Raw genomic sequence first — 12464 nt, forward strand, 5'->3', positions numbered from 1 at the left:
CAGGTGACATGCATCTACCAAAAACTATATTTAAAGAGAGTCATAATGGACGGAGAGAGTCTTCAATATTGAAGAAATGCAAAAATGACTTCAAAGGAAAGAAAAAGTTACCCTATCAATTACTACTCCATAAATACAATAGACCAGGGGTGGCCAAACTGTGGCTCGTGAGCCGCTTGCGGCTCTTTTACAGTTAAAGTATGGCTCCCACAGCCGCACAATCCACCCTCCATTCTCCGCTTACCAGGCTGGGGCAAGAGCTCAGGGCTTCCACCCTGCAGCAGGATGATGGGCTAAAGGTTCTGCCAGAGATGACTGGTGCCTGCTGAGAGTAGGGGAGGGGGGCAAAAATTTAAAACCCACCCCCCACAACAGCTTGAGTCATGCCGGCCCCTTATCCTCAGTGGCTCCTCCCTGCAGCTCCCAAGTGTTAGCTTTGCATGGAGAGGCAGTGGCAAATAGGTGGGAGCTGCAGGAAGGGGTCACTACTTTAGCTCCACAGGGAGAGGCAGCAGCAGCTCTCCCTGCTGCTCACCACTGCCTCTCCCCCTGGTCACAGCTCCCAGCTTGCAGACTTCAGCAGCTGCCATGCAAGAAGGGGGCCCAGTGGCACTATGTGATGAACCAGGACCAGCAAAACCTGGCAAAAATCTGCGGGGGGTGGAGGGGGGAATGTGACTCCATGTGCTCTCCCCACACATCTCCTTTGGTGTCTGCCTAGCAGAGATGGAGGGTCTCAGGAATTCAGCTCCGTGGGGCGTGCCTGCTGTGGCTTAGGGCTTCAGCCTTCTGATGATTGTCATATGTGGCTCAGAGGGTCAGTAAGTCTGGCCACCCCTGCAATAGGTTAAGCACTAGAAAAGGTACTTCAGGAAACAATCATGCATCGGCAATGGACTAGACTAAATTATAAAAAAAAAAATCATTATTTTTAATTTCAGTGTTTATGAATCTGCAAAAAGCTTCTTCCAAGCAATAGAGATTTTTCCAAATGGAAAGAGTTGACCCTCCATGCATTTCCTGGCCCTGAAGGACAGAATGTTTTTCAGCCTGGGAAACAGGCTTAGTTCTTGCACTAGTAGTTAGAGTACATTTTTCAAGCACAGGAGTTAAACATGCACGAATGTTGAATTGCATGCTACCTATTCTAGCAGGTCAAAAACGTAATGATCTGTTTGGGTAGATGGTATTGCAGAGAGGCTCACAAAAATATTAAATATACAGTGGAACCTCAACAATATACAAGAAGCTGAAAAAAAACTATCACAGGCAAAAGTTTTAATGAAACTAATATTTTAAATTAAGTGAAATACAATGTAATGATTACTTACCATGAGACAGTGAAGCAACTTTGTCTGCCCAAAACAAGGCACTTTGATACTGTTGCTGGAAAAAAATGTTAGAAATGTTAGGGTTTGTTTATTTAAATATATTATTTAGCTTGATATATATCTTGCTATTACTTAGGGTGGAGCATTAACACCAGATTCTTCACTGGTGGCTGTCTAACCTATCTCTAAAAAAAACAAAACAACACACCTTGAGTTAATTGATCGCCGAATAAGTCACAGCAGTTAACATGTTTGTAAAGACTACTTAAGGCACTCCACAAACATTTATGATTTACCCTAAATTGAGACAGGGGGCTTTACTGTGAATCCTGGGAATAAGAGAGATGGAAGAATAGCATTTGATGATATTGGACAGCCAGCTCTGCTACAGATTAGATTAAGAGTTGTGTAAAGACTGGGAGTGAATGGCTCATTACACAAAGTAAAAACTATTTCTCCATGCTAATTTTTCCCCTACTGTTACTCACACCTTCTTGTCAACTGTTTGAAATGGGCCATCCTGATTATCACTACAAAAGCTTTTTTCTTCCTGCCGACAACAGCCCACCTTAACTGATTAGTCTCATTAAAGTTGATATGGTAACACCCATTTTTTCATGTTCTCTGTGTATATATATATCTTCCTACTGTATTTTCCACTGCATGAATCTGATGAAATGGGTTTTAGCCACCAAAGCTTATGCCCAAATAAATTCGTTAGTCTCTAAGGTGCCACAGGTACTCCTCATTCAAGAAGACATGTTAAGGCCACTAAACCTGAGCAACAGCCAGTCACTATAAATTCAAACCCAACTCTAGCAGAAATCTGAAAATGAAATTTAGACATGGTCTGTCAGAGTATTGTTTGGGGGAGAGGGGAACATAATCTGGGTATTGCTGAAAATTCAGAACACATTCAAACTACTTAAAAAAAAATTATACAGTCAAGTGCTTGCTAGGAAAGGAGGAGGAATGAGGGTTTGTGCCATGCTTTAGTTGTGCCAGAATGCTCTTGAATAGTGTTTTGGCATTTGTTGGGGGAGTAGGAACAGCATTCTGATACTTCTGACCCAGTTTCTCCACTCCAGAAGGAGAGACGGCATCTCAGTAACCACCATTTCCTCTTTGAGTGATTGCTCATATCCATTCCACTTAGGTGTGTGCGCGCCGCGTGCACGTTCGTCGGAAGACTTTTTACCCTAGCAACACTCGGCGGGTTGGCTGGGCGCCCCCTAGAATGGCGCCGCTATGGCACCGGATATATACCCCAGCCGACCTGGCCACTCTTCAGTTCCTTCTTACCGGCCGTGTCGGTCGTTGGAACAGTGGAGTGCGGCTTAGCTGACCTCCACCTCACTAGCTACTCGTAGTTTCTCGTTGTTATTGTGTACATAGTTGTTGTTCTCGTAGATATTAGAATTAGTTGTACGTTCTTAGCATAGTTAGCTTGGTACTAGTTAGTGGAGTTCGGGGCGTAGCCCCTTCCCCGCACCCAGTGCCGGTGCTCATGCCCGGCTCACCGGGCTTCAAACTGTGCTCGGCCTGTCACAGGCCGATGCCGACAGGAGACCCACACGACTCCTGTTTGAAATGCCTTGGAGAATCTCACTTAATAGATAAGTGTTCTATTTGCAAGGCTTTCAAGCCGCAAACTAAAAAGGAGCGGGACATCAGACTGAAACAGCTCCTCATGGAGGCGGCCCTGACACCGCCACCTTCGGCACTGAGCACCGGTCAGTCTGTGAGCAGGAGCACCCCTCCCGCACCGGATCGCACTGGTACACCTAAAGACTCTCGGCATCGGCCGGCACCGAAGTCGGCTCCGCGTCGCTCCCTCTCTCCGAAGTCGAAGAAGGCCAAGACTCCTGCTGCTTTGGCAACGCCCACGCCGCAGCCAGAGAGTGCGCCCATATCGGACCGCACGGTGCCAATACCTGGCGCCGATACCCGCCGCGGCACCGACTAAATCGGCACTGTTGATTCCGGTCCCACGAGGGCCGTCGAGTCCGGCGCCTGATAGCTCCCCAGCGCGTACCGCAGTAGAGCTCACCATGCTATCCACGCCAGAGGCGTTTTCGGCGGTGAGAGACTTAATCCCCCTAACGGATTCGGCACTACCACTACCCCCGGCACCGCCAATCTCTGGACAAGCTGACCCTGACTAGACCATCGTCTGTCGGCTCAGCGGACCGGCGCTGCTCAAGATCGCGGTCCCGCAGATGCTCCCGGTCGAGACGACGCTCCCGCTCTCGACGCCGCTTGCACTCCCGGCACCATTCTCCTACACAGCTCCGGTCAGACTCGCGGCACTGGTCGGACTCACGCTCTCCACCTCACTATTCGCAGCACCGCTCTAGTTCCCAGCACCGATCCAGGCACTGTTCCTCTCGGAGCCGCTCACGCCACAGGGACTCGAGATCCCGGTCGACTTCCCGGCACCGATCCGGTCGCAGGTCCCGATCACGGTACCGTTCTGAATACCGGCACCGGTCCCCATTAAAGAGGGGAGTGAGGTCCGTCGGAACCTCAGCCCAAGGTTTCTCTGCTCCTCCATGGCCATCCAGGCAGATGTCGGTGTCCTCCCATGCGGACAGTTATTACGACCAGGACCGAGATACGGAGGTGCCTACCAGGGTCTTCCAGGAGGTCCGGTCTCAGGACACGGGACCTCAACAGTGGTCCTTTTGGACACCCTGGGTGTACCATCAGGCCCAAAGGTGCTCCATTGGCCCAAACCCGCTCCGCTCCCTCAGAGCATCGGGCGCCAGAGGCCACCATTAGCTGTCCCCCTCCAGCTGGGACAGAGGAGCAGATGATCCATCCACCAGGCTCCCCGGTACCGCTAGAGCAGGAACCGACCCATGAGCAAGAGGCCATTCAGGACTCTCTCATCCCCGGCGTGTCATCCTCTTCCTCTCCAGATGAGGCGGTGGCAGGGACCTCATCATCAGGGCCCCCGCCGACAGACCTCAGAGCCCATCAGGACCTCCTTAGGAGGGTAGCGCTTACACATTCCAGTTAGGGGAGTCCCAAGAGTCGGGACCCGTTGTCAGCATCCTGTCGGCGGTGCCCCTGACTAGGGTGGCTTGCCTTTCTCCAAGCCCTCCCGGCCACTAGCTGACACTTATGACCGTCCCGCCTCTTCCCTCGGCGAAGGCAGCTGTGGAGGGAAAATGACCTTCGGGGGTACGGAACTCCTATTGTCCATCCTCCTCTCCTTTTTAGTTCGTCAAATGACCAACAGCCCGCCCCCACTAGGAGGCTGGCGGATGGACCTTGCCTGGGCTGCAAGTGTTTCGGCAGTGCCCTGCGCTCGGGTGGCCAATCAGCAGGCTTCCCTGAGCGTTATACGTACACCTGGGTGTGAGGTGTGTAGATTCACAGAACTCTACCCCGGATCCTCCGATTTGCCTTCCTCGCCGAAGGGAGAGGTGGTAGGAACCCTCCTCCGGCTCTGTCGATGCGGACCGACTCGGAGCCAGACTCTGGCTCAGTTACCATGCAGGCATATCTCATGGTCCAGGTCTCCACTGCCCTGAGCTCAATCTATCCAGGCTACCCTTGATGGCAAGGTTGGTTTCTAAGACCGACCGGTTGCCCGAGTTGTAAAGACAACAGGGTCATCTGCACTCGCTTGGGCTTGCACACGCCTGCGACATGCAGACCCTTCGGCCTACCCCACGGCAGTTTTGTGCCCCGGCAAGACAGACTTCAACGAAGGCCGCGGGCCGGGGTGCCGTTTTAGACGTCAGTCTGCGGCCCCATGGGCTCAAAACCACAGTCCCAAAAGCACCTCCGAGGCCTAAGTTACTTTTGAAGGTATTGCACGGATGGGGTCCGTTTTTCAGGGCGGCTCTTTCTCCTCCTTCTCTCACCGCCTTCCTTATTCTCCCGGCCGGTGGTCCAATTGACCTCAGTATCTTAGGTCTTGCGCGTGATAACAGGATCCACCTCAATTTGTTTACACTCCCACCTCCCCACCCAGTCCTCTTCAGGGACCTTCCGTAGCAGTCCTCCCTACAGAGGTGCAGTCTGCTCCTCGCCGTCGGGCAAAGAGGAGGTCCACCGACAAGACGGGAAGGGTTTTACTCCCGCTACTTTCTGATCCCCAAGTCCAAGGGAGGCCTCAGGCCTATCCTAGACCTGCAAGGCCTCAACAAGTTCATGGTCAAGTTGAAGTTCCGCATGGTCTCCCTGGGGACTATTATCCCGTCCTTGGATCCTGGAGACTGGTATGCCTCCCTTGACATGAAGGGGACATAATTCCACATCGCCATCTTCCTTCCACACAGGAAGTATCTTCGCTTTGTGGCCAATCACCAGCACTTCCAATTCACTGTCCTCCCCTTTGGCCTCTCCACGGCCCCAAGGGTGTTTACGAAGTGTATGGCCGTCGTTGTCGCCGCCCACCTCCGCCGGCAGCAGATGCATGTATTCCCGTATCTGGATGACTGGCTCATCAAGGGAACCTCCCGGACTCAGGTCAAACAGCACGTAGACATAATCACGGACCCATTCTCACGGCTGGGGCTGCTCCTCAATGTGGAAAAGTCCACTCTAGTCCCCATACAAAGGCTGGACTTCATAGGGGCAACCCTGGACTCCACTCGAGTCAGGGCCTACCTACCTCAGCCACGTTTCCAGGCACCCAGGGCCTTTGGTCTTCGCAGGAGCTGACGCTCCACATAAACGTCCGAGAGCTGAGAGCAGTCCGCCTCGCGTGCCAGGCGTTCCAACAACATCTTCACGGCCGTTGTGTCTCAGTGTTTACAGACAACACAACTGCCATGTATTATATCAACAAACAGGGAGGGACTCACTCTTCTCCCCTGTGTCAAGAGACCATTTGAATCTGGGACTTCTGCATAGCCCACTCAATATACCTGGTGGTGTCTTTTCTCCCCGGGGTTCGGAACACTCTGGCGGATCAGCTGAGCAGATCCTTCCTCTGTCACGAATGGCCGATAAGACCAGACGTTATTCATTCAATCTTCCAGAGGTGAGGTTTTCCCCTCACAGACCTGTTCGCCTCTCGCATGAACAGGAAATGCCAAGCGTTCTGCTCCTTCCAGGGTCTTTCACCGGGATCGATCACGGACACGTTCCTCATGTCATGGAGGCAGCACCTGCTTTATGCCTTCCCACCGTTCCCTCTGGTTCACAGGGTCCTAATAAAACTCCACAGGGACAGAGCACATCTAATCCTGATTCGCCAGCGTGGCCCAGACAACACTGGTATACCACACTGCTCAACCTATCCATGACCAGCCCAGTCACCCTGCCACTCCTTCCAGACCTCATAACACAGGACCACGGCAGTCTTCGCCACTCGGACCTGCAGGCCCTGCACCTCACGGCATGGCTCCTGCGTGGCTGAACAGATCGGAGTTACACTGTTCTGCTCTGGTACAGCATGTTCTCCTAAGTAGCAGAAAGCCTTCCACTCGGTCAACGTACCTGGCCAAGTGGAAGCGTTTCTCCTGCTGGTGTTCTACGCAGAATGTTACTCCTTCTGAGGTCTCGATCCCCACTGTTTTGGACTACCTCTGGTCTCTTAAGCAGCAGGGCCTGGCGATATCTTCTCTGAGGGTGCACTTGGCAGCTATCTCCACACTCCATCCTGGAGAAAGTGGCTACTCTGTGTTTTCCCACCCCTTAGTCACTAGATTTATTAAGGGCCTGGAGCACCTCTACCCCCCAGTACACCGCCCTGCCCCCACCTGGGACCTCAACTTAGTCCTAAGCAGACTTATGCATCCACCATTTGAACCATTGGCGACTTGCTCGCTCCTGTACCTGTCGTGGAAGACAGTCTTCTTAGTGGCCATTACATCAGCCAGAAGGGTCTCTGAACTTCGAGCACTTACAGGGGACCCGCTGTATACTGTCTTTCACAAGGACAAGGTACAGTTGCGACCTCATCCGGCATTCCTCCCTAAGGTAGTGTCGGCCTTCCATACCAACCAGGTCATCTTCCTCCCGGTCTTCTTTCCGAAGCCTCACTCATCTCGGAGGGAGCAGCAGTTACACTCCTTAGATGTCCGTAGGGCGCTCGCCTTTTATATCGAGTGGACAAAGCCCTTCCGGAAATCCCCCCAACTATTCATGGCAGTCGCTGAACGAATGAAAGGTCTACCAGTCTCCTCCCAGAGGATCTCCTCTTGGGTAACGGTGTGCATACGCACATGCTATGACCTGGCTCATGTCCCTTCGGGCCAACTCATTGCGCATTCTACCAGAGCCCAGGCTTCATCAACCGCCTTCCTGGCCCACGTGCCTATCCAGGAGATATGTCGCGCAGTGACCTGGTCATCGGTCCACACCTTTGCTTCGCACTATGCTCTGGTCCAACAGTCTAGAGATGATGCAGCCTTTGGCTTAGCGGTTCTGCACGCTGCAACATCTCACTCCGACCCCTCCGCCTAGGTAAGGCTTAGGAATCACCTAACTGGAATGGATATGAGCAATCACTCGAAGAAGAAAAGACAGTTACTCACCTTTGCAACTGTTGTTCTTCGAGATGTGTTGCTCATATCCATTCCAAACCCACCCTCCTTCCCCACTGTCGGAGTAGCCGGCAAGAAGGAACTGAAGGGTGGCCGGGTCGGCTGGGGTATATATCCGGTGCCATAGCAGCACCACTCCAAGGGGCGCCCAGCCAACCCGCCGAGTGTTGCTAGGGTAAAAAGTCTTCCGACGGAAGTGCACGTGGCGCGCACACACCTAACTGGAATGGATATGAGCAACACATCTCGAAGAACAACAGTTACAAAGGTGAGTAACCATCTTTTCTCCTTCTGGAGTGATCCTGAAAACAGAAGAAGTGGAGGAAGAGATGGGTGATACGGAGGTGGCTGGCATGCCATGTGGGAGGGATTGGTACAGAGGGTGTGTCAGCCCCAGATTCTCCTCAGACACTTATTCTACTCTACAGGAAACAGCACATCTGCTAAAACTTATCACTCTTTTTCAGTCACTTTACCCTTATGCACATAACGCCAAACACTGTATTTTCACTTACCTATCATTAAACTCACAGACTATACTCATCTCTCACCTAACTGCTGACAATTCCCAAGGCTAGAAGACCCATATACCCCCCAGTTGACATAACCTAGTGCTGAAATAAGGCATACTGGAACGCCCAAGATACATCTGCACATTTTTCCTTCGATCATACACACAGGGGGTCAGGCAGAGGAGCTAATCCTCCCCAAGGGGGCACAGCTCCCCAAGATGTTGCCATATCACAACTCTAATAAACTGCTCTAATTAATCTGTCCAATATTCAATACAGCTACACTTAGCACAGTAAATGCAGCTGGACTGTACACAGATAATTCTCAGTGGCTACTGCTGGTCCAGAGGTCAGAGTTAAGGTTGGGTGGGCATGTGCCTTAACTCTATATTTCTTGGTTTTCAGAAGTTTGAGTTTTTCTGAATTTGATGTTTTGAAAGAGTATAAGATACCACTGGGCAAGCTTAACTCTGCATTAATTAATTTTGTTGTCAGTTATTATACAAGAATTTGGGATCTGAATGAAGCAATATTCACAACATATGGGAATTTTTGCAGACCATACGTCCTGTACCATTTGTTGTGGCCCTCATCCCGGAACAGACTGCATGAAATCTCTAAGGCTAAAGTGCTTTAAGAATCTTCAGGAAGAAAGATGCTATATAAATGTCAAATACAATTATTATAGGCAAGGCTAATAGCAGAGCTTATTATTAAGGTTGTCCAACACAAACCACTATAAGGCCCTGATTTCAATTGCTTATAACTTCACCAAACTTTTACCATTTGGGCCAAGATTTTCCAGACTGGTTATCTGCCTCAGCCTATTTCTTAAAGCTGTCTCTAAAAACAAGGTTATTAAAAACATTTTTTAATTTGCAATTTAAAAAATACTCTAGTGAGTTTTTTTCCAGTGCTCAGGATGAGCAGCAATATTCTGTTTTCACCTCCTTCTTCAACACATGGCCCTAAGCCTTATTTATTGTACACTATTCAAACCCTGCTCTGAAGAAAATTACTAATTTCCTCATTGGCTTTTCTATGGCATCTATCATAGAATTACAGTGCTTCAAACATTAAAAGCAACATAAGTGTGTAGGGCCAAATTGGAAAGGCAAAGCACAAAATGAGATTACACTAGCTAGGATAGGATAACAAGAAAACATTTTACAAATACATTAGATGCAAGAGGAAGACCAAGGACAGGGTAGACCCATTACTCAATCAGAAAGGAAAGACAATAACAGAAAATACAGGACTGGCTGAAGTTTTAAATGCCTTTTTCATTTCACCTTATAGACTAACTTTTGTTAGTCTATAAGGTGCCACAGGATTCTCTGCTGCTTTAACAGATGCAGACTAACACGGCTACCCCTCTGATACTAGATAAGTTAGATGTCTTCAAGTCAGCAGGGCCTGAGGAAATACATCCTAGAATACTTAAGGAACTGGCTGAAGAGAACTTTGTGAACTTGTGAAGGACAAGGGAGAGCCTAGAAGATTGAAAAAGGGGAAATATAGTATCTATCTATAAAAAGGGGAATAAGGACAAGCCAGGGAATGTGTAGACCAGTCAGCTTAACTTTGGTACTCAGAAAGATAATGTAGCAAATAATCAATTTTTAAGAAACTAGAAGAAAAGATGATACTTAAAAGTCAACATCTGGATGGGGGAAGCAGTAAAGCTGATATATCTCAGCTTTAGTAAGGCTCTTGATACTATCTCACATGATCGTCTCATAAGCAAACTAGGGAAACATAACCTGGACAAACATACTGCAAGGTGGGTGCACCAACTGGTTGGAAAACCAATTTCAGAGAATAGTTATCAATGGACCATAGTAAAATTCAAAGGGCATATTGAGTGGATCCACAGGGATCGGTCCTGGTTTTATTCAATATCTTCATAAACAATTTGGATAATGCCATACAGAATACACTCATATGATACCAAGCTCAGAGGAACTGCAAGTACTTTGGAGGACAGAGTTAGAATTCAAAATGATCTTGACAAACGGGAGGAATGGCCTGAAATAAACAGGATGAAATTCAAGAAGGGCAAATGTAAAGTACAACACTTAAGAAGGAATAATCAATGCACAAATACAAAATGAGAACTGACTGTCTATGAAGAAATACTGCAGAAAAGGATCTGGGGGTGATAGCGGATCACAAATTAGGTACAAGTCAACCAAAAAAATCTGTTCCAAAAGAATAAAAAAAATCACTCTGGGATGTATTAGCAGCAGTGTTGGAACCAAGGCACATGAAAGTAATTCTTCCACTCTACTCAGCACTGATAAGACTTCAACCGGAGTACAGTGTCCACTTTGGGGTACCACACTTTGGGAACGATGGAGAAAATCCAGAGAGTTACAAAAATGATTAAAAGTCTAGAAAACATGACCAACAAGGAAAGATTGAAAGAGTGGGTTTCTTTAATCTGGAAAAAAGAAGACTGAGGGGGGTGTGATAACTGTCTCCAAGAGCAAAAAATTTTGCTGTAAAGAGGAAGATGGTACATTGTTCTCCTTAAGCACTGAGGCCAGGATAAGCAGTAATGGGATTAAATTGGAGCAAGGGAGATTTAGGTTAGATGTTAACAAAGATTTCCTAAATGGAAAGGAGTTAAGTACTAGAACAAATTACCTAGGGAACTTATGAATCTCCATCACTGGAGATTTTTAATAGCAGGTTAGACAAACACCTGTTAGGGATGGACTAGGTAATACTCAGTCCTGCCTCAGAGCTGGGCGACTGGACTAGATGACCTGTTGAGATTCCTTCTAGTTCTACATTTCTATGATGTGATTTATCTTCAAAATCTCTTGTGAAGCAAGTGAGTGCTATTACCCCATTTTACAGACAGGGAGCTGAAGCACAAAATGTCTAAGATTAGTTGTCCACTCATCCAATTTGAAACAAATCAGACCTGATTTTTCAAAGTCCTTTGGATTATATGGCACTTTATTTGTTCCAAGCACTACTCCATCCTATTGACTTCAGCTGCAGCTGTGAGTGCTGAGCACTGCTGCACATCAGACCCCAGGTGTCTCAAGCACCCAGAAAAAGCGGGACAGGCTGTTAATGGCCACCTGTGAAAAGGCTGGTGTAAGTCACCTGCCCACAAACTCTGTGGCAGAGGCAGCCATAGAATCCAATTCCCCAGGGAAACATTTACCAGCCTTTACCATGAGACCATCCTGCCACCCTCTGCTCATTGTCCACACCCCTTCCAGGGTTGCAGTAGGCGAGGCAGGGACCCACCAGATCACGCAGCAGTCCCTGCCCAGCCCAGGGGGGGACCACCTCGTGGCGTGCACGAGGACTCTCCTAATTCCTGAAACAGCAATAACAGCCTGGAGCTGTTTGGTGCGTGACGTTGCTTAACACGACACACACGGGACGTTCCCAGTAACACACATATGGCCCAGAGCTGATGGGAGCTCCCTCCAGAGCAGACCGTTAAGCTTCCGGCTCTCGCACCCATAAGAACGGCTGTACTGGGTCAGACGAAAAGTCCATCTAGCCCAGTGTGCTGTCGACCGACAGTGACCAATGCCAGGTGCTTCAGAGGGAGTGAATCTAACAGGTAATGATCAAGTGATCTCTCTCCAGCCATCCATCTCCACTCTCTGACAACAGAGGCTAGGGACACCATTCCTTACCCATCCTGGCTAATAGCCATTAATGGACTTAACCTCCATGATTTTATCCAGTTCCTTTTTAAACAATGTTATAGTCCCAGCCTTCACAACCTCCTCAGGTAAGGAGTTCCACAATTTGACTATGCGCTGTGTGAAGGAAAACTTCCTTTTATTTGTTTTAAACCTGCTACCTATTAATTTCATTTGGTGACCCCTAGTTTTTGTATTATGGGAATAAGTAAATAACTTTTCCTTATCCACTTTCTCCACATCACTCATGATTTTATACACCTCTATCATATCCCCCCTTAGTCTCCTCTTTTCTGCTGTTAGGGCCCCGCAGGAAACAGGGGCGGAGACGCACCCCAGGCCCCGCCCGAGCGCACCTCCCCAGGGCGGCCCGCAGCCACACAGAGGGGGAGGGGAAGTCAGGGCCGGGTCAGGGTTAGGAGCTGAATGGAGAAAGAG

At 49.0% G+C, this 12464-nt stretch overlaps 1 protein-coding gene across 2 annotated transcripts in view; it reads right to left on the reverse strand.

Moving 5' to 3' along the window:
- Positions 1-12464, reverse strand: part of CDC16 (cell division cycle 16) — an 80507-nt gene that overhangs the window by 67944 nt on the left and 99 nt on the right. Inside the window, exons 1-2 of one of the 2 annotated variants that reach the window (XM_032777819.2) lie at positions 11282-11309; positions 1332-1386 (exon numbers count right to left, since the gene is read on the reverse strand). Coding sequence is in view for 1 of the 2 variants with exons in the window: in XM_032777818.2 (XP_032633709.1) it covers positions 1332-1386 (55 nt within the window). In the remaining variant the exon portion in view is untranslated. Of the gene's footprint in view, positions 1-1331; positions 1387-11281; positions 11310-12464 lie in introns of those variants that run through there. The other variant, XM_032777818.2, reaches the window with a different exon arrangement.

Source organism: Chelonoidis abingdonii, chromosome 1 (genome assembly GCF_003597395.2).
Source record: "Chelonoidis abingdonii isolate Lonesome George chromosome 1, CheloAbing_2.0, whole genome shotgun sequence".
Taxonomy (NCBI): Eukaryota; Metazoa; Chordata; order Testudines; family Testudinidae; genus Chelonoidis; species Chelonoidis abingdonii.